The 23,845-nt window shown below is 44.6% G+C and overlaps 1 protein-coding gene across 1 annotated transcript in view; it reads right to left on the reverse strand.

The window, feature by feature from the left end:
• Window positions 1-9,095: 9,095 nt before the first annotated feature.
• The window catches only part of LOC146821294 (uncharacterized), a 72,564-nt gene continuing 57,814 nt past the window's right edge, over window positions 9,096-23,845 (reverse strand). Inside the window, exon 4 of the mRNA XM_085609828.1 lies at window positions 9,096-9,354. Coding sequence (XP_085465954.1) covers window positions 9,096-9,354 — 259 coding nt within the window. The remainder of the gene's footprint in view (window positions 9,355-23,845) is intronic.

The raw sequence follows: 23,845 nt of genomic DNA on the forward strand, positions 1-23,845 counted from the left end.
GAGCCTTACTAGGTTTGGGCCTCATCTAGTACACAATGTTCCATTTACAGTTTGGGTGGCTGACCACGGTCGGGCTACCCTGGGGTTGTAGAGTTGACCAACTTGCGGGTCTAATTGCCGGTTTATATTTATGTCTAATAGTTTGCAGAGGTGGGTGGTTACATACGAATGGGGAAGCAGGTAGAAGGGAGACCCCCCAAGATGTATACTGTGAGAAACCCTACAGCAATGATACACCCACATAACGCCATACGGTTCCTAACGTGGAACATAAGAGGGATGCGATCCATGGCTAAGCACCAAAATGTTTCCTCATATCTGAGATGCAGGGACATACCTATTGCCTTTCTTTAAGCGACCCATTTAAATAAAGAGGAAGCTGGAAAATTGCGATGAAGGACAGGTCTTTGCCACCGCCTCCTCTGCATTCGCCAGAGGGGTGCTGATTTGGATTAAACCTGGGGTCCCCTTTGCTCCTATACATACGGTAACTCATGTAGAGGGGCGGGTTGTCCTGATAACCGTGAGATTGGTGGGTCAGGAAATAATGCTAGATAACATTTATGGACCCAACCACGACCAGGTTGGTTTCCTTGAGTCCCTTTCTGCTACAATTGCTACCTGCCGAAATGGGCTCGCAATTCTGGTGCGTGACTTTAACTGTGTTGCACCCCTCACGACCGACTGTTCGCACCCCCGCTACTGGGATCGCAGGCACGTCAGCAAGGTTCCATGATTAGATATCCCACTGGGGCCTTGAAGACACTTGGAGAATGCAACATAGCGGAGACAGGGAGTACTTTTTTTTCTCGCCAGTCCACCAAGTATACACCAGACTTGACACCTTTATCTGTACACGGACCTTTAACATCTCTGTCATACATACTGAATATCTTGGGCGTACATTGTCATACCACAGCCCGCTGCTCATGACACAGCAACTTTCGGGGAGGCGAACCCCAATCCACTCATGGAGACTAAACCTGGCGATGCTGAAAGATGCTCCCTTCAGAACCTCGCTACACAAGCTCACAGAAACATGCTTTTACATTAATGCCCAAACAGCTTCCTCTGCTCTAGTGAAGTGGGAGGCATTCAAGGTGGTAGTAAGGGGTCACTGCTGTATGGGGCAAGCGATAGGGGCACACAGGGAGCTACGTCAGGAAATCCTAGACCTAGAAGGAAAGCTACGTAGCTTAAATAGCGCGCAGGGAATGGACCCTACTTCCCTCTTAACTTTACAAGACACACGGGGAGCTACAACGAAGCGCTGGGCCAACTGCGATGTTACAGTCATAGGTAATACTGGGACAAAGTGAAGAAAGAGGGAGGGAAAGCCAGTAGGCTGCTTGCTAGGTTAATTAAGCCAGAATGATGGAGCTCCCCTATTACTCTACTCAGGTCTTTGCTGGTGATATAATATATGACCCTGACGTGATAAACGACTCCTTCCAAGCATACTACGAAAAACTCTATGCAGCACCAGTAATGGCCCACCCATCTGTTATTAGAGACTTCTTAGACCCCTGTCGCTCCGTTCTGTAGACCCCTCAGAGAAAGAGGAGTTGGGAGAAACGATAAACATGCAGGAAATCAAAGCGGCCATTTTGGCCTTGGCGCCAGATAAAACGCCGGGGCTAGATGGCCTCCCAGTGGAATTTTATCAAAGCTTTGCCAATACGGTAGCACCACAATTAGCTAAAGTGTATGCTGAGTTCAATGGATCCTATCTGCCTCCACCCAAAGTTTGCTTGGGATCCTTCTCCCTAAAATCAAGGAGGCCGGTGTTGGGGTGGAGATTTTAGACCTCTCTCCATGCTTAGTTTAGATTTTAAAATCTTAAGCAAGGTTTTGGCAGGTAAGTTACTCCCTCATATGCGATCCCTAATACACCCACCCCGAACAGAATGGTTTTATCCCATCTCGCAACACCTCTTGTGACCTACATAGACTGTACTCCATTCTTCACCATGCAGAAGCACCAACTAAACAGAAGGCAGCGGTGTTGTCTATTGACTTAGAAAAAGCATTTGATATGAGTACTTGTTTGAAGTAGTGCTGCATATGTGCCTTGGGGAGGACTGGGTGAAGTGGGTGTGGCTCCTTTATGCCTCACCTACAGCGAGAGTTAAAACGGGCAAAACAATTTCCAAACAATATAAGATTTCCTGGGGGACCCAACAAGGATGCCTTTTCTCTCCCCTCCCATTTGCCTTAGCGATAGAGTCCTTAGCTGAGAGGATCCACTTGGGGGGGATGTGATAGGACTATACTTAGAGGGACGACAACATTGCATATCCCTATACGTGGACTACCTAATGATATACTTGGATGAAGCAGTAACGGGTAACTCCACAGCTGTGCAGACACTGGAAGGCTTTGTGCGGCTGTCCGGCCTTCGAGTCAACAGGGCCAAGACGTATTTGCTCCCTGTGGCAGGCCCATTGCCCATACCTGAGGCCTTAATGACTGACGTACTTTGGGCCTAGAGTTCATTCAAATACCTGGGCATACACTTCTTTCACTGCCTGGAGGATCTGAAAGAAAGAAACCTGAACAGGGCGCTGCATTTTCTCTGTACCTGTGTGCACTTTTGGTGCACATTACAGGTGCCTATCATGGCCAGGATCTCACTATCCAAAATGGTCATGCTGCCCCAGCTGTTGTACTACTTTGCCAATCTCCCAATCCTGATGCTGAGCAGTTGGTTTTGCTTTTTGAACACCCTGCTGCGAGACCTGGTGTGGGGGGATGGACTCCCGAGGGTACCACTAAGGACTTTGCAATGTCCCATGGCAGACGGGGGCTGGGGTTACCGAACTTTGAATTTTACATGTTGGCTGCTCAATTACAATGGCTAGCACAATGGATAGAAGTTGTGAATGAGGAAGGCACATGTCTGATGGGCTCACAGACTCATCCTAACTTACTGACGGCAAAGCTGATAGTTTTAACCACACCATATTGCTCATTACTACAATGCTAGGCCTTGCAGGCCTGGAAAAGGTGTCAGAACACGTCAAAACAAGCCCCAAAATACACACCTATGTTACCCTTGGTGAACTTGCCCCACAGCGACCCTCAGACAGTATTCACACACAAGCAGCTGGCTTGTTGCTCTGAGGTGGGGCTGGATAATGTAGGAGATTGTTATCTTGAGAAAACTCTAGTCCCATTTGAGGAGTTAGCAGACAGCTGTGGACTCCACATGGGGCAGTTTTTACAGTGCGAAGCCTTGACCCACACCTTTGCGCAATTGTGGGGAAAAGGGAGGTAGGAGCTGGATATGCATCCAGTGTTGCAGACCTTATTTACCCTCGGGACAGCTGGACACCAGGTGAATGGTTTTATGCCACCCTCATGACAGCATCCCTCGGCCCCCTGAGCGAGTTACGGGCAAAGTGGGAAAAACTGGTGGGCAGAAAGCTCACGAAAGGCAGAGCGGCACAAGACACTGCAGTCCCCCAAAAAGATTTCCTGAGACATACACCTAAAGTATATCCAATTTAACTACATCCACATGTCTTATATGACGCCTTATCCCCCTAATGTGACTTAAGGGAGGAAGTGCAACAGTGACCCAAGTGCAAGCAACCCGATGAGTATTTCAGGCATATTACCTGGGAATGCCAGGGCATACGCCCGTACTGGGAGGCCGTGTTGGCCAAGATCAAAAGCGCTCTGGGAAGGGTGCTCGTTCATACAGTGCAGGTGCGCCTGCTAGGCCTTTTCCCCCCAACCACAAAAGCGCAAGGTTAGGAACAGATTGATAGACTTAGCATTAGGGCTGGACAAGCCCAGAATAGCGATGGAATGGAAGTCAGCGCGGGGGTCCCGGATCAAAAACTGGAGCAGGGATGTAATTGCATGGGCCGGAGCCGAGGGCAGAGTGCTAAGTTGGGAGGAGGCCAAAGGTATGAGGAAGTGCCTGGTAGAGGAATAGTGGAAGGAGGCGTTGAGGTCTTGGGAAAGGCCGGAGAGCGAAAACAGTGAAGAGGAAGGGGTGAGGTAAAGGAATCACTGAGGAGGCTCGGAACATGATGGCTCCCTCCACCTCAGGCAGACCAACGAACCGAGGAGAGAAGGAGTAAGCACCACACTAGGATTGCCCAAATGCAAAGGAACTGACAATTGCAAGAATAGAAAAGAGCTATAGGGGGTTCCCCCTCTGGCCTGCTGAAGGGCTACCTGCGCTGTAATCCTCTGGACACCCCCTAAACGTTTCTTACTCACAACACCCCTCTGCACAAGTTTCCGTATGTTTTAAGTAGATTAGAAATTACATGAGTTAATTATGTACTGCATGCTTGCACCGAAGTCTGATATCGAAGGCTACATACCTCAGTGGCGACTCTAGCAATCAAGCGACAAAGAACAAATCAAAGTGGAACAGGTACTAGAGAGCACAAATCTGTAATAGAGATGTGAACATGGTACCAGATTGCGGTTCCTGCTTATTGTGTTGTATACATTATGGTAGGAACTTTAGCTGGAAAGATGTAAAAAAAAAAATGACAACAGTAAATATACGATTTGATTTATCATGTATTATGGAGCCAGGACCAAAGACTGAGACTCTACATGTCAGGAGTTTCTTTTCTCTGTGCTCTAAAAGGAGTAAATTATGGAACATGGGGCATACTTCAATAACTAAAGATGAAAGGTAAATTTGTAAAGATTTTCAACAGTAGCAACACCACTCATAAGTAGGGTTATGCTCCAAGCATTCTGTGCAGGATCAATTTAGCCACTAAAGTAGGTGATATTCCTGCCCAAAAGTCTTCAAAACAAGGTCTAATCACAGGTGACTAAATGTTATTCTGCCATAATGTCAATTGAGCTGAGTCCAAATGCAGATTTGAGCTTGGGGCTGATCGTCTCTAGTCTTTGTCTGTCACTGTAAGAATTTGTTTGGAATACCAGACATCCAAGATTTTATCCTTCATCACTAGGCCCAGTCTGATAAACAGAGGACAATGAACCAAGAGTGAATAAGATGACTGCAGAAGATTCTCTTCACAGCACATCCATAGTTATTCAAAAAAAGTTAAGTAAAAACAAAAGAAAGACATCTGAGGGAGATGAAAAGGATCATCACCAACCAGCATAGTATCTGCCTCATGAGAAACTGGCAAGCTGGGCTTCCTGGTAAGAGGTGAGATGTTTATGCCATTAGGACTAGGGTGGACCTAACTATTTTTGCTAGAATTTAAGGTCTTGCATAGGTTTTTACTGTATTTGACTCATCCTTGCAATCTAAAGATTTGACAAGGAAAAGTATTCAATTGGCAATGCCCTGTTTGTGGATGACAAGAGCTGAACTCAAAGAGTGTGGAATCTTCTCTTAGCATTTGTTAATATGAATGAGCACATTAGCTAAAATGCCATTTCCCATAGGAGGAAACCGACAAGCAAAATATCCACACAAAGAGCTTTATTCATCTTGTAGGCAGCTAAGACAGTTATAATTAATGGTGAAATTAATATTTAATCATTTTAGGTAACCAATATTGATGCTATGAGCTGTATTGTAACTTCTCACAAAATTAAACCAGATTCCAGTTGATGTAGACGCTATGTAATTCAGTTTTTAATAAAACATTTAGATTTCACTGCATTACTTCTGAATTCAACTTTAAATAAATCCACTGGTCAACTGCCATGTCATTAATCATGTACAAATTATTCTAGCATATTAAATTATTTCATTGAGACATGCAGCGCTCTTAAAATAGCTCCTCATTTTTCTTTGCTTTGCAGTTGTAGTCTTTTTGGAATGTGTATTATTTCTCAGTTTTCACCCACTGTCTCTTATTTTTCTGTTGCTTCGATGTCAGTGAGGTAAGCTAAACCACCATTCTGTATTTATGCAGATGACCAACCTTGAAGGATTGTGTGTCTGTGTGTTGTTGTGTATGGTAGATGCACATGAGCTGCATGTATGTCTGTCGAAGGTGTCTATCTAGTGGCTTTGGCGTCTGAAGTTGATGTTTTTGAAAGAGAGAGCAAGCGTGTGTTTCTGCACACCCCTGTTTATTTTTGATGTTTAGGTTTTAAGTGTTTCCTGTGTGGGATGGTGAAGGGGTAGTCTTTCTAATATTAGGTGATTGTGATGGTTGAGCGAACACCTGTGGTAATTGCATGACTGTGCTTTTGAGAAAGACGGTTAGGCATGTATTGGGTGTTGCTGTGTTTAAACAGGGAGTGTGAATTATGTGCTCTGTGGTTGTAGGATGGGTTATGTGCATGCGTTTGTATTTGTGTGTGTTTTGGGGGGTGAGAGAGTGTGTGTGGTGTCTGATTTATATATTTTTGTATGTGTATTGACTGTGTTTAAGGTGTGTTTGTGTGTGAGCTTGGAGGATGTATTTACGATGAGTTATTTGCATGGGTGAAGTGTGAGAAGGATACACAATGGTATATTGCAGACAAGTGGGGAGTGTATATATATTTAGTAAATATTAATTATAAAGCTTTAGAAGTCATAAAGAATTCGGGCCTTGGGCCTCATTTACAAGTGGCCTGTGTCACCGTTGAATCAAATATTTTGAAGCACTTCCTATATACAAATAGATGCATGTGGCCAAATGTGTTCATTTTTCTAGGCCTGCGTTGGAATATACCAGTGCCAGACCCCGCTGCGCAATGCAGAAAATAATAAATGCAAGGTAGGCGTTCCCACCTAAACTCCACCCCAAAACTGACGCTGTGATATTTATGAGGTTTTCCGAAAGTGTTGGCGCGTGGTGTGCTGAGTCTGACATGGGTCAAAATTCCTGCCTGTGGGTAACTCAGATGCAGGAAATTACATATTGTGTGTGGTATATGATGACAATGCACACAAAACAGTTTGTCAAGCTTAACTACACCATGGAGGTGTTAATTTTGAAATTGGGAGTTGGAAGGAGGCAGTGCAGAAGAAAGGAGCAGGTTTATCGTCTGTGGACTTCCATCATTGAGCTCAAAGAAGATGAGGTCATCACCTACTACCGGCTCATGAGTAGTCCATAGTCTAACTTATACACCAGATAGCACCAAGGCTATATGCAACAACTAAATGAAAAAGGAGGGACCGAGTCTAGAAGAGGTACAGCATACGTGCCCCTGCAGATAACTTGTCAAAAATAGGTATGCAGTTCCTGTAGAGGAGTCAAAGTCTACCAGGAGGCGAGGAGTCTACTTAGGAGCAAGGACCCTCATACACCCCAAGGGGTGTCATGCTTCATCATCGGACAGCTCCTTGTTGGTTCAGCGCTGCAATGCCCAACGGGCCAAGCAAGGGGGCTCTTTGCCGAAATTCTTTCCTTTTTGCCGATGTGAAGAGTGAGGTGTGGTGTTGAAATGTGTAAATAAGTGTGAGTAGATCATAAAGAATGTGCAATGAAAATAACTAAAGGAGTGGTGCACAACTTACACACATACCTCCTTACTGTGGGCACCCACAAGGGATTCATTGAAACAGGATAAATCACTCTGCCAGTTCATATTGCCAACACTGGCTCACCGGGTGTCCTGTCACACCTAATATGGTGCCCATCATGGGATTCACCTATCCCCAATACCTGCTGCTGTTTCCAGTCCCCTAGGATCGATAGTCCCACTTAAATACTCACACACCGCGGGAACACCACTCCTGTATCGGCAGAATGAGAGGTAGGTCAGCCGCTAGATGTGATCATTGACAACTTTGCATTGCAGCTCATCCTTACTGACATCCAAGGTGCAGCACTGAACTTCTACAGCCTTCAGTGACTGAGATATGATGAGTCTGGACATTAATAATGGCCTATTCTCAGTGGATGCTTTATGATGACATTCATATGTAAACTTCTGTTTGAGCATTGAGGCTTACATTTGTGCATGATGACATTGTCATGATACCTGAGCAAGGTATCTGCAGATGTGTGAGCATGTGTTGGTGGCTCACATGCGCCACAGGCACAATTATTACAGTTCAGCTATTGTCTGATTAGTTGGCCCATTTTACTGTTTGGCACTCAAGGTGCCTATGCTTTGTGTCACATCATGATGGTCAATAGTTGAAGGGATTGCCCCCACATTGCCATGGCGGGGAGGTGCATGATGCTTGCACTTGTCAGACTTGAGCATTTGATAAGGACAGTCGTAGAGTTACCAAGAGATGCTGAAAAATGTATTTGGTATCTCCACATCCACCATGGTCTATTCATTCTACCTTTCACAGACATACAGCAAGCTGGTTCCAGGTAGTGTTTTCATTCACAAGTGTTTCAAGGAGCAATGAGAAAGTGGCAGTCCTTATAGCAACAACCCCATCTTTGTTAGAGAGCCATAGGATGTCTAGACAGAGTCAATGAGGGATATATGTCATGGGACATGTTGAGGAGAAGAATCTTCCAGTGAGGAGGGGGTCCAAATTGTCATTAGGGAATGTAAGCCACATTGACAGTGCACAAATGGGCAAGATCCACAGGTGGAAAAGCAAATAGGGGACAGTACCAGTTGACAAGTGCACTGGCATGATCATAAACACAGGTCCTATGAGAAACTGGCCAAGTGGCACAAACAAATGTTACTAAGCAGCTCTTTGGTGGAAAATATAGAAGTCCACATCTTCATCCTCTGATGTGTTTGCTGTCTCCCCTGAGGGGTGTATTGTTGGTGCAGGAGGTGACAGAGGCACACACACACATCGGTGGCAGAAAATGTGGGTCCCCTGTCCCCAGCAGCATTCGGCTGTGCCAACAAGGAAGGCAGCACAGCACTGAAAAGGCCCTGATGACATGGCAACAGGGTGACAACGTTGCGGTGTAAGGCAACCATTGTTGCTATGTAGTAGTCCTACTTCCGCTCCATCGATTTGAGGATGTTGCGTATCACCCCAACTGGTTGACTACCTCACTGAAGCAGCTTTGACAGGGCAATTGTTCATGCCTCTGCCTCATTACACCAGTGATGTCACTCAGCGATGTCCAATCCATGGAGCAGAGTGTAGGTGCCTCTTATTGCCTCAAATGTGTCCTTATTAGGACTGAGGAACCTGCAGACTCCCTCGATGGTGCCCACCATGGTCTCCATCCCCACCCGCACCTTATCTACCAGCTGCCGCTGAATTCCTACCACATGGTGTTGGAATTCAACTTGGGGGTTCTCAAAGTTCGGCATGGACTTGTGCTGGCAGATGGGGTATCTCTGGGTGTAGACGGATCCTCTAGAGACCCTGCAATGCGGTTGGGCCCTTTCCAAAAAGCAGAGGGTGAATCCAAGGAGGCCAGGATTTCCCAGAGGGTGTATTGGTCCAGGGTTGATAGGCTGTCATCCTTATCAGGTTTCTCACCTGGGACAGGAACTGGACCGAAGGTGTTGTTTCTCCCTCTGCAATGAAATACAGATGTGTTAATGGTGATCATTGTTCGATGTTGACATGAGTTATCTGACTGACATACAGAGTTTATTCTCATTCACTTTCAGTTGTACATTGATGCATAGGACATATATTACTCAGAGTCCTTGAGGCCTAATTCCACTGCTGTTGCCTTTCAGATGTCAGTATCTCAACATTGTTCACACGACCACTGTGTCAAAAGAATGACTTTTCCTGTCATGACACACTTTGCAACACATTTACACAGCTGGCTTGGCTGCCATGCCTGTACAGGTAAGTTGAGGTAAAGCCTCAGCTGCCCTTGTGATTTTCTAACTCTTACATGATGGCTACACTGATTTTTGTTTCCAGTATTAACACCACTACTGTGCAGATTGGCCAAAGTCCCCAGCATGCCTGCATTCCCTGTGGCCACCACTCAGCCAACAGCTCCTGGGAAGGTGATGTGGATTTGGTCATGTATTTGATTTGATCTACCAGTTTGTCTTTCACACAGTACACCATCGCACTCTGTCTTGTTGTGCTGTCATGCATGCACAATGTGCTTTCATGGGTCCAAGGGTTCATTTTTCATGCATATCTACATGCCTCTACACAGCTGACAACCTTGCTACACTGCAGGTGTGTGAGGGTATGTACTCACCATGGGTTTCCTATTTGTGTATATTCATGTGATTTCAGTAGTGTGGAAATATGGATTTTTCTGGTCAGTTATGTCCCCTATCTTGGACCCCAACGGTTTCATGTATAAATCACAAGTACATGTATGTTCCCTCCAGTTCCAGTTATGAAGACGCAAACACATGTGCGTCCACCGCCAACATGTCCTCTTTCAGATCCGCCATGAATGGGCTGGATACTCCATTCCTAAGTATGAAAGGCCACCGCCTTTATATGGTTCACTTATGCCATTTTACAGTCCAGGCAAGTAGGCCCTGATTCTGCCATCAAGCTTTTCCTGCCTTCTGCCTCTGAAAGCTTCAGTTTGAGCTCGCATCTGTATCCATGAACTTTGTCCTACTCTCTGCGCAGCTAACGGTGCCTGACATCAGCCTGTTGCCTGCCAAAAACTGTATTTCACCTTGTGATTATCTGCTCCGCTCCCTATCCAATGCATTCCTGTCTAGTAGTTTAAGTAAACATTCTTTCAGCTACCGAGCAAAAGGCCCGGCTTCTCTGTCTTTATGCAAGTAATTCATAGCCCTGTTACTATGAAAGATTTCGGCCCTCGCATCTAGTGTAGACACTTAGACGCTTGTACACGCATTAACAGTCAGTATAGTCAGTATAGAATAAGATTCTACTCTAAGAGACCTCTCTTTTGGATAACATAGTTCTTTAAACATAGGATGTTAGATATGATTTGGGATTAGGTTGACTTGACCCTCCAGACTTCTGTCGCCACATGTAGAGCTAAATGTCAAGTCCCCTTCACCCCCTAGTTGCACGTCAATCACACGTCATGCTGCTGCGCGCGCATTTCTGCCAAGTATTTCCGCTGACATTGCGAAATTCTTTCATGGAACCACCCTATTATGACATCATACCTGATGACGTTCTTTAGTTACGCCCAGTTACACCCACTTTTGCTACGCATGTATGTTTTATCTTTACTATCAATTGTTACGCCTCCTGCATTTGCTTCACTGTAATGCCTATTGTATAAAAATGATTACTTATCAATAAAGTACGGTCTTCACTTCCTGAACCTTCGTGGTGATGGAATATGGAGCTCATCGATTTAAATTGATTATGGAATAAAGCCCGTTCCGAACCTCTAATACCACGGATTCTGCCTCTTATTTTACTGAGCTATTGTTATAGATTTTCCGCATCAAATTAAGTTCCGGTAATTAAATTATTTACCACATAAATGGCGCCCGAACAGGGACACTTTCTCATCTCACGCGCCGGCGGTGCGTTGCAGGCCCGGTCTCCTGTCACAGCTGGACGGACAACAACGCGTACCCACAGGATTTCCTGTATCTCCCTCCTGCCGAGCGGGGGTAACTGAGGCTGCGATCAACACCCAGACAAGGCGGTGAGAAGTGCGAAGTATCCCGACCAGAGCCTAGCTGAGAGAGCAAGATCCGAGGTATACAGAGGCCCACCACATTTTCCGAAGTTTCCGAAGTTCCGAGTCGAGTCCAGTCCGGTTCAAGTTCAGTTCAGTTCCGAGGCCTTCCGTTCCGAGCTACCCGGTGAGTACCATTATCGGGGAGGCGTTCTGACGTGCACATAGGTTGTGCCGGTCAAGACGGGTTTGGGTACACAAATCCGGTCTGCACTGTTTCAGCAGTGTATCTGTACTGTTTAGCAGTATATCAAGTATGTCTAGTATATAATTCAGATTTACCTAGTTAGTATCGAGTATTATGCTTAGTGACTAGTTCCCTAAATGACCATCATTGTCTATTTTATTTAAATGTTAAATGTTAAAATGTTTTAGACACGTTCTGTATATTGTGGTGTGAATGACTGTTTATTATTGTGTTTTATGGTATTAAACGTGTTCAAAATTAGGTATCAGATCAGTTCTCAAATATGCCGCTCTTTTCGAAATTAAGACAGATCACAACCAGAAAAGGGGTACTCGAAGAAGCTGTTCCCATTCCTCCTAGGGACACTCCAGGGTACTTCATGTATCATAAACATGGCCTAGACGCCATATTATTTCTTGATCTATGGGTAGACTACACCAAGGAATTACCAGAAAGTCAGAGGTGGCCCGCAGCTGGGACCTGGGATGCAGATTGCATTATGAGAGTAGAAGAAGAATTGTGGAAAAGGAAAGCTAGACAATCACAGAAAGACGCCATTGAATTATGGCGTAAAGAATCGTATAGACGTACAGAAAAAGCACGTAGACAGGAAGAGAAGAGTAAGGAGAATTCAAATAAAGTTCGAGAAAGTGTATTAATTGAAGAAGGTACTCGAGTAAAGTCAGAACAAACAGACAGACAAAGAAATGCCCTTGTGAATGGTATGTATCCTCTTCTGGCCGAAGGACTACCTAAGGCTACTCCGGAAATACCAAAAGACTTGCCACCCCCATTGTTTCCGATAAAAGTACATCCCAAAGGGCATCCCAGAACCGCAGAAGATGTTTTTCTTTCCTCTTATTTAGACGACGCAGCTCCCGCGTATGCTAATGCTGCGCCACATAGACCGCCTGCCGAGGGGGTTCAACGCCAAGACCCTCCTTCGTCTGTACCTCTGCAACAGCAAACTCCGACACAAGTTCCGGCAAGCACATCTGTTTCTACATCCGCATCCACACCTATGGTTGCTATATCCCGTTCAACGAATCCTTTCACATCCAGCACCCCAGGTGGTGCTACCGGAGGTACATCAAGCATTTTTTCTACGCCACCCAGAACAAACAAACTTTCCTTTCAAGAATTAGCCCACCAACGTACGCCCAAACTAGTAACTCCCAACACGCTCAAGGAACTTCTAATAGACTGTAGATATGACCCTGTGCCCGGAAAAGGGGACGAAATGATGCTGGCATCATTACGTATCCGACGAGCTGCAATATATTTAGGGAAGCTACCAGGAATGACTGCACACTTAGAAAATATATATCATTTTGTTCAGTCAGGGCGAGACCCTGAGAGTATTAACAGAGCCATGGAGTACCAAAAGGTGGAAATACAGGGGGAACTGTTACGTTTCCTCATAAACTGTGTGATCAGAAATCAAGATCAACCGGGGGTAAATCCGGAAGAAATGCAGATTCTTACCACATGGGGTAAGAATATATCAGAGGGGAGACATGATAAACGATCATGCATAGTAGCTATGAGCCGAAAGATCCGCAAAGAAATAGAACGAATACACGAGGAAAGATTAGCAGTAGACGAACCAGAACAAATCGAGGACGAGGAAGAACTAGAACTACCCACAGGACAGTTAGAAACCATGGCCTATGTAGGTAGAGGAAGATCTTGCAATAATACTAGATGCTTTACTGATCCGATATGTCCGATACGTCCAGATAATAACAGAAAATTCCAAACTCCTATAATAAATATAAGGTCCCCCGAACATTCATTCCAAGCCGCTGACAAATTACTCCGAGAACGAAGGGGTTATCATATACTCGATTCTATGGACGAACAAGAATTAGCCAGGTCAGCCGTTCACTGGGTTGATAGTCCTGGAAAATATGGTGATGATACACTAGTACATACGTTTTTAAACCTCGCCCCAGATGAACAGCGTCTAGCCGGTATCTATATGATTCAACAACTTCTTATATTATATAAAAGCCAACACTCCGATCCTGGTCCCTTACCTGATATATTGACTGAATTACTCACGAATAAATGGAGAGGTTCCGGTACTAAGTTAATTAGAGAAATACTAGAATCCAGAAAGCAGTACATCCTTTTTGTATGTCCTGAACATGTCTCACTACCCATCAAGGAAAGAACGACGTATTACATGGATAGACAGAATCCCTTACGCGAAGTGCACCCGATAAAGGGTGATGACAATGAGTTTAAACGTGTGTTTGTATACACACCCATATCTAAAATCGAATTATTAGAAATGAAGAAAGTGGTACCCAGTCATGATAAAGACCCAGCGGGTTTCCATCGTGAAATTAAAGATATGTTACTCAAGGGAGAATATACCTACCCCGACATTATGACAATATTGAAGGTATTAATGCCTGCGGGCATTTACGAAAAACTCAAGGAAAAGGATTGGGAGGTGGGAGACCAGAAGATAGATTGGACAGCATTAGAAAACGAAGAAAAAGCTCGAGGTCCAGGTTCAGGGCTCGGGGACAAGATCAAAGCACTACCAGGTCTACTAGTACAGGTACTGCCACGTTTATTAACTACGAAAAAGGAAGACTGGGGTGCAATCTCAGCCTGTAAACAAAAATCAGATGAAGACACTAGTGATTTCTATTCCCGATTTGAGAAATGTTTTGGTATAAATAGTGGAATAAAAGCAAGTAGCGAGTCGTATCCACATCTGTTTGTGACAAAATTGGTTGAAAATGCCTTGCCCCAAGTTAAGAATAGAGTATTGAAGTTCGAGAGTACCTGGCAAGGTAACACTCCATCGCAAATGTTACAAATGCTACAGTACCATCACAATAGAATTAGAGAAGAACAAGAACATGAACATAGACGCATGAAAGACACGAAAATGAAAATGCTAGTTTCCCAGACAGTGCCAGTTGACGGTCATAAGAAGGGTATAACACAGTCCAGTGTTTCAACAGGTCCTGTTAAAGGGACGTGCAATTATTGTAAACAGCCAGGTCATTATGTACACGATTGTCCAGTTTTAAAACATAATATTGCCATAGGTAACGCAAAAGAAAGACCACGACCACTTAGACAGGATCAGAATCAACAAGGAACTCCGCAGCATGCACAGTCCATGCCAGCTCCGCAACAATCAATGCCAGCTCCACCACAGCAGCCTATTGCTGCCACACAAACAACGACACGACAGATGTACCAGACCGCACAGTATGACTATCCTGATTACCAACGATACTCATGAAACAGCCTAGAGAGGGAAGTTGGCTTACCCCTTATTGAGGTCCCTGTAGATCAAGAAGGACCTTATGTACACAGTGAACTATTAGGTCAAGATAGAAAATTCTTACTTGATACAGGGGCAAGCCGAACAACAATAAAACGTAGTGAAGTTCCAGGGGCACCCCTCTCAGGCACACAGAATATTTCCCTTGGTTTTTCAGGAAAACCTATCATTAACGAAGTAACACAGCCTCTTCCACTTACGATCGGTCCCTTGACACGAACTACAGATTTATTACTTACTAAATCATGTCCAGAAAACTTGTTAGGCATAAAAACTTTGAAAGCTCTAGGAGCTATTATATGTTGTTCTCCGGAAGGAGTAAGATTGTTTTTACGAGACTTCAAAGGGCACTACGTGTCCCGAGACATGGATCACCGACTACAGACTTTACCGACACATTTATGGGCGCAAGGCCCTACAGATGTTGGTTGCATGAACATTACACCATATCGAGTCACACTAAAGGCAGGAGTGGTACTACCACGAATGCGACAATACAAGTTACCCCCAGATGCTGTAGTGGCTTTACTGCAAATCATTGACGAACTTATTACCCAAGGAGTGGTTGTGGAAACAGACTCCAGTGTATGTAATTCACCGATAATTCCGATTCTCAAACGAACTGATCCAAAGTCCCCGCCAGTATATCGATTGGTCATTGATCTGCGCGAATTAAATAAATGTATTGTACCACAATACCCCGTAGTTCCAGACATTTCTTCATTACTGACAGCCATTGATTCCGAAGCAACATTCTTTACTGTAATTGATCTCAAGAATGCCTTCTTCAGCGTCCCAATAGATCCGGAAAGCCAATACTTGTTCGGATTTAGTTTAAATGGACGAAGCTTTAAATTCACACGCGCACCTCAAGGATTTACAGAAAGCCCCAGCATTTATAGCCAAGCACTGAAACGAGAACTCGACAGTATCCACATGCCAGTCAACACCGCCCTGCTTCAATATGTCGATGATCTGCTGATCACCGCTAGGAGCGAACCTGAATGTGAGAAAGCCTCACTGACGGTATTACAATTTTTGGCCGAAAAAGGGCACAAGGTGTCCCCTTCTAAGCTGCAATTCTGTGTCCAGCGAGTTGTTTACCTTGGTCACTCGCTGTCCAAGGAGGGAAGGCAGCTTACACCAGATCGCATCCAGCTAATTGCAAATATGCCGATACCCAAGACACAAAAGGAGGTGCGGGCTTTCATAGGCCTCACTTCATATTGTAGGCAGTGGATCCCTCAGTATGCATTTCTAGCAAAACCCCTCATTCAATTGACAACACAGGAGGCAGCCACATCGACTGTTCTCCCTTGGACTCAGGAACATACACAAGCTTTTGAAAGCCTAAAGAAAGCCTTATGCCAAGCACCTGTTTTAGCAACACCATGTTACAATAAACAGTTTACACTCTTCGTTACAGAACGCGAAGGTACTGCCTTGTCAGTACTCACACAGGAACAAGCAGGATCACACAAACCATGTGCTTACTTTTCTAGTACATTAGATCCCGTAGCCCAGGCTTTGCCTGCGTGCCTGAAATCAGTGGCAGCAACAGCTTTAGCAATCAGACAAAGCGATGCCATAGTATTAGGACATCCATTGACAGTACAAGTACCACATGCAGTAGAGGTTCTCTTGAACCGCACACAAACACAACACTTGACTATAGCACGACTTACTGGTTACAAATTAACATTGTTTCAGCCACATATAGAAATCAGACGTTGTAGTACATTGAATCCTGCCACACTGTTACCTGTAAATGGAACAGACCCACTTGCACATGATTGTATTGAAGTTATCACTATCACGACGAAACCCAGACAAGATTTGACAGACGTCCCATTGTCAGACCCAGACCTGACGTTGTATGTAGATGGTTCATGTATGAGAACAGGTACAGGAGAGCTAGTGGCCGCTTATGCAGTCACAACAGACACTGAAATCATTGAAACAAATTGCATAAATACCTTGTCCGCTCAAGCAGCAGAGCTCATCGCTCTGACACAAGCCTGTATTCAAGCCACAAATAAAAAAGTCAACATATACACTGATTCACGTTATGCATTCGGAGTTGTACATGACTTCGGCGTGCTGTGGCGAGAGAGAGGTTATTTAACTTCTCACGGTGCCCACATTCAACACGGACCCCTTATTCATGCCTTATTAGATGCAATACATCTACCCACTGCAATATCAATTATGAAATGTAAAGCTCATATGAAAGTTACTGATATCATTTCTCAAGGCAATGATCTAGCTGACAGAACAGCTAAACAGACTGCTCAAACTCAAACATCCGACATGACAAAGACAATAGTCCCGACACCAACACATTGCATGATGGTTAAGGATCCCGCTCTTGACGTAATCGACATACAGACACATGCTACACCAGACGAAATAAAGAAATGGACTGAATTAGGAGGGATCCAAACGGATCAAGGATGGATGACGAAGGAAAAATCTGTGTGGTTCCTTCCTGATTCAATGGTCCAAGTCGTTATTAACACTGTACATAGTCCAGCACATCTAGGAGAAAAAGCTATGCTAGACAGCATCCAACACATTTGGTTCAACAAACATTTACGAGCAGCAGCTAAACAAAAAGTTCGTACCTGTATGATCTGTTGTCAGTTTAACCCAGGTAAAAGCATTCCCGTAGAACAGGGTGGATTTCAGCCTCCTGATCACCCTTTTGAAGTCCTCCAGATGGATTATATCCAGATGGAACGATGTCGAGGATTCAAATATGTTCTCGTAGTTGTCTGTACTCTTTCCCGTTGGACAGAGGCATACCCGGTTTCAGATTACACTGCCCCGACTACTGCCAAACAGTTAGTTCGAGAATTCTTCCCACGGTACGGTTTACCACGTGTTGTCTACTCAGATAACGGCCAGCCGTTCGCATCCGAATTAATGAAACACGTTTCACTTTTGTTAGGCTATCAGTGGAAATTTCACTGTGTCCGACACCCCGAGGCAGCAGGTCTCGTGGAAAGACATAACCAGACCCTGAAAATTAGATTGTCCAAAATATGCAGAGAGAAAGGTGTCGACTGGGTAGTAGCCTTACCCGTTGCACTTTTTTACATGAGAATGGTAGCACACTCTCGAACAGGGCTATCCCCGTATGAGGTGATCTTCGGTAGACCACCAAATATGTGGGGGACGCCTATACCACGCAAAATAACTGATATTGACTGTAATATGCTGACAGATTACTTGGCTTCCTTGATGTCTGCACTACAATCTTGTCGTTCACAGGTAGCTGCAGCCTTTCCCGACAACACCGAGGTGAAACCCCATGACGTAATTCCAGGGGATTTAGTTCTAGTGAGGAACTTTGATCGGAAGTCTCAGCTGGATCCTAGGTGGAAGTCGCCTCAACTCGTCTTGCTAACGACGAGGACAGCCGTAAAGATCGAAGGACGAAAAGGCTGGATACATTCAAGTGATATCAATAAATTCCATGGACTACCGTCAGACGTAAACGACACACCTTGCGTGTCTTCCCCGAGTGACTCTAAACTTCCTTTGGTTGAATTGAATAGCCATGAACAATACAAACTAAAACTCAGGTCTAACCAGTCAGGCAATTTGATTGTTTAAGTCCTCTCCAAGGTGAAGCGGTCGAATTTGTCTCTGACATGTACCCCTTAGACCTGTATAGAGAAAGAAACAGAAGGATAAAGTTGAAACGACATGCGTACTGTAAATCACTGCGTAGTCATTGCACAGTGACGTTATTAATTTTGTTTTTCTTAAGTCTTTTAATAATTACTGCAAGTATATTGTTGCACACATATTATCCTATTTCTAGACATGTTTACAATATTACTGCTGAACATTCTTTTAGTGAATTTCCCCCGCATGAGTTGTCATATAGATTTGCGCTGCGCAATAACACTTTTATTAGTATGTTACATCATTCCCATCAGGTTAGCAATGCTACAAATTGTTGGATATGTGGCCGACTCCCTCCCTATCAGAACTATAAAGGAATTCTACCTCTCTTTCCATACCCGTTCACACACAACGGCTCCTGTGGAGCATGGTTTAGTTTAATTAATTCCCTAGATTCGAATTCTGCAGTTTACCAGGATAACTGGGTATGGGGAAATCTGAACTTAGTTTTACTCAAAGTCTGCCACCCCAACAAGGAGGGACTTCCCAAAAGAACAGGAACTGATCTAGAAAATGAAGTGTATGGATTAGGTAATTTTACGCTTAATCTCATGATCTTGAATGTCGAATCCGAAGCTACTCCAATTTTGCCCGCCATGTCAGTATTTCCAGTAAAAGGTGAATTATGTGTAAGAAAGAATGGTTCCATACATATGGGCCATAGTAGATGCACCACTGTAATAGAATTTAGTGATCAAGGCAAGTCTACATTTAGAGCTTCCCGCCATTCCTATTTCATATGTGGTCAGACGGCATACATACGTTTGCCACTAGATTGGGATGGTACCTGCTACATCGGATTCCTTTTGCCACCCGTTTTCCTAGCTCCTCCTGATTATCACAGAAATACTCATTTAGTACACAATAGAGAAAGGAGAGATCTCCCAATAGTCGATTACACTGAGACAGCATGGGAAAAATACACAGATTTCAATAAAGGTCTCTTTCCCTATATAGGTACAGTTACCAATAGTAAGCTGATACGTAGATTAACCAGAACCCTTGAAACAGTAGTGAACGAAACTATCTCCGCCTTAGGCAATTTAACAGAAGAGCAGTCTGCTATGCGGATTGTTGTGCTTCAAAATCGTCTTGTCCTTGACGTCATCCTGGCCGATAGGGGCGGAGCTTGTAGGGTCATCGGATCAAGTTGTTGCATTTTCATACCAGAAAATTCGCCATCTGTATATAAAGCCATAACTCGCCTTCATGAGATAGTAAGCCAGATACACCAGAATCCAGGCACCTGGACTTGGTCCGGTTGGTTTTGGAGTGTATTATCTACCTTTGGATGGAAGGTCCTATCCTTCCTAGGTATTGGCTTCCTCATATTATTCAGTTGCTGTCTATGTCTACAATGTGGACCAGCGATCTGTGGTCTGTGTGCCACATCGTGTATTCCACCACCAAGATTTCATTCATCACGGAAGAAGAAAGAAGAACAAATGATGCTATATGAACAGATCGATGGATTAATGAAGATTGATATCTCTTGACGGGCAAGTAGGGGACAAGGAGGGAATGTGGAAATATGGATTTTTCTGGTCAGTTATGTCCCCTATCTTGGACCCCAACGGTTTCATGTATAAATCACAAGTACATGTATGTTCCCTCCAGTTCCAGTTATGAAGACGCAAACACATGTGCGTCCACCGCCAACATGTCCTCTTTCAGATCCGCCATGAATGGGCTGGATACTCCATTCCTAAGTATGAAAGGCCACCGCCTTTATATGGTTCACTTATGCCATTTTACAGTCCAGGCAAGTAGGCCCTGATTCTGCCATCAAGCTTTTCCTGCCTTCTGCCTCTGAAAGCTTCAGTTTGAGCTCGCATCTGTATCCATGAACTTTGTCCTACTCTCTGCGCAGCTAACGGTGCCTGACATCAGCCTGTTGCCTGCCAAAAACTGTATTTCACCTTGTGATTATCTGCTCCGCTCCCTATCCAATGCATTCCTGTCTAGTAGTTTAAGTAAACATTCTTTCAGCTACCGAGCAAAAGGCCCGGCTTCTCTGTCTTTATGCAAGTAATTCATAGCCCTGTTACTATGAAAGATTTCGGCCCTCGCATCTAGTGTAGACACTTAGACGCTTGTACACGCATTAACAGTCAGTATAGTCAGTATAGAATAAGATTCTACTCTAAGAGACCTCTCTTTTGGATAACATAGTTCTTTAAACATAGGATGTTAGATATGATTTGGGATTAGGTTGACTTGACCCTCCAGACTTCTGTCGCCACATGTAGAGCTAAATGTCAAGTCCCCTTCACCCCCTAGTTGCACGTCAATCACACGTCATGCTGCTGCGCGCGCATTTCTGCCAAGTATTTCCGCTGACATTGCGAAATTCTTTCATGGAACCACCCTATTATGACATCATACCTGATGACGTTCTTTAGTTACGCCCAGTTACACCCACTTTTGCTACGCATGTATGTTTTATCTTTACTATCAATTGTTACGCCTCCTGCATTTGCTTCACTGTAATGCCTATTGTATAAAAATGATTACTTATCAATAAAGTACGGTCTTCACTTCCTGAACCTTCGTGGTGATGGAATATGGAGCTCATCGATTTAAATTGATTATGGAATAAAGCCCGTTCCGAACCTCTAATACCACGGATTCTGCCTCTTATTTTACTGAGCTATTGTTATAGATTTTCCGCATCAAATTAAGTTCCGGTAATTAAATTATTTACCACAGTAGGCTCCATAGATATGGACAGTGGGAACTGTGCACCGACTCTCAGGGGAAGGGCACTGTCAAACCAGGTTGATTCATGGAGCTGAGGGTAGGTGCCTCTCATTTCCTCAAATGTATCCTTATTAGGACTGAGAAACCTACAGACTAGTGCTGACGCACCGCCTTTTCATTATTGACAGAGCTGGTTACCTGCAGAGTGTCACAAATTGTTTTACACAGGGCCGCTTACTTATACGTTTACATGTCTCCACTGGCAAACCTCATTTAGGCCCAGGTACTCAACTTACTGTCACACACTGATGGAACCTAATACATACATTGATTCTCATGTGACTCAGACACTAACAATATGCATGTACATATTCAATTGACTGACATGGCTTTTTGTATTTGAGGACTATGGGTCAAGCTGTACCACACATGCTAGTAGTGCTGGAATTTGTGATATGTACCTGCCCATACACCTCACCTACAAACTCTCCCTGAATCTTGCCCTTTGTGGTGGCAATGAGGTTCATCCTGTCACTTCACAAAGCCCCGTTTCACATCTCCTACTTTGACATATGTGGCATGGTAAGACCTTTCTTTTTTTCTGACTCCCTCATGCCACATGCTACACCTTCACCCAGGTCAACATCACATGTTGGATGTAGTACACCAAAGGGCTCTTCGCTGTCATCTCTTCCCACCTACGACACAAGTGTGACACTCAGACACAAAAGTGCATGTGCACTGGTTAGGCTACCTTGCATTACACACGTTCCTACTCTCCTCATTGCCATGCAATGTCTCCCCATTCAGACACAGTGCAAGATCAATGTGCTCAGACATACTTACAATGCACTGCAGTACCAGGGACGGTCCGGCCTCACACACCATGGGTCTTTTTTTTGAGAGGGTAGCGCCACCAGACCATCCCTTTTTTTGATGCTCTGGTGGTCCAAACTTCTCCATCATATGTTTGAGGCCACTCAAAGCTCAGCCCTATGCTAATCTCCATAAATGAGAGCCCATGTTTTTTCTCAACACACATGGTCCTCTGGTATGCATCACTTGCATTCAACCCCATCCCGAGATGGAATTGGTACATGAGAAAAATATGTGTGGCCCCTACCATGGCAGGCGACAGCTGTGTACACTCCCCCTCACATTGTGACAGCTCCGCGCAATGTAGTATCACGCTAGTAAGTATACAAATGGCAGTTTACATTTGTTAATGTGTTGATACTTCACATGTACCACACCTGAGCCCCCTCTTAAGTGAGGAGTTTATCCTCTGACAAGCCCATTCCATTCCATTGGTTTGTAGTCCTCATTTGGGTTCATGGGCCCCCATTACGCCCACTAGCATCATGATGCAAGGTGGCCTGTACTATCACAGTCAGGTTGGGCAGGCTTCAAGTATCTATGCATGATGTGTTGTTTCAGTCCATGTTTTTTGCTTTGTACTGTGGGACTTGTAGCTCTGGTGACTCATGTTATACATACCAATAAAAGTCCCAGTATACACAGGTGACCCTTGCCTCGAGCACCACATCACAGATGGAATGGACACACTTGACGGAGCTGGACTGAGCTGTGCAACATGTTGCTGGGTGGTATGACTTACATTTATGTGATGTTTAACTGTACATGAGGAAAGGTCCTACCCTTTCCCTTGCACACAGTGCAGTAAAATGCAGGGACATAGCTTACTGCGCTGCACAGCATGACCTTTTTGCCCCTATTGTCCCTTGTTCCCACTTAACCTGTAGGTCTTCATGGGCATCACTGTCCTGTTCGGTGGCTCCTGCCACCAACTCCCCTGGAATGACAGTTGCCACCCGCTCCGCCAAGGAGGCCAGCTCCTCCTGGTCCACATGTCCTCCTTCTCCAGTCTGCATGGCTGCCTTCAGGTTATTGGCCAGTTTTTCCTTCGTCCTGCCCTTTTAATCGTGTCAGTGCTTTTTGCACTTCGACATTCTCCTCTTAGCTTGTCCAACACTGTCGATCTTGACAACTATGGACTGCCAAATGGCCTCTTTCTTTCCTGATGGCAATTTGGAGGTGACAAGGATCTGATGCTCATGATTTGTCACCTCTGTGATCAAGATGTCATTCTCCTACCCAATGAAGGTACACTTTCTCTTCCCCTGGGCCTCTGTCTGGACATCGTGGCTGGTGCTGGAGTTGTTGGGGTTGTTGCCCTGGCTGCTGTTCTCTGCTCCCTCTCTGCCTTCTGTAAGTTGTTTTATTTTTTTCTCTTCAACAGCATGATTTTTTGGGGCTTTTTGACACTTGACTCACTCAAACGTGATGCAAAATTGGTTTGCGTGCTTTTACGTGCAGCTAACCAGCCTTACATTACTTTGCCTGCACATGCATCCATTTTGAATACATCAGCGGTCCCACAGAAGCGTAAAGTTTTTTGATGCACCCTCTGACCTGCGCCATGGTGCATTGTCCCATAAATATGACACATCCATGGTGGTAAAAAATGATGTAACATAGTGCAAATATTTCTGA

This window comes from Triturus cristatus, chromosome 6 (assembly GCF_964204655.1).
Source record: "Triturus cristatus chromosome 6, aTriCri1.1, whole genome shotgun sequence".
In the NCBI taxonomy this organism is placed as follows: Eukaryota; Metazoa; Chordata; class Amphibia; order Caudata; family Salamandridae; genus Triturus; species Triturus cristatus.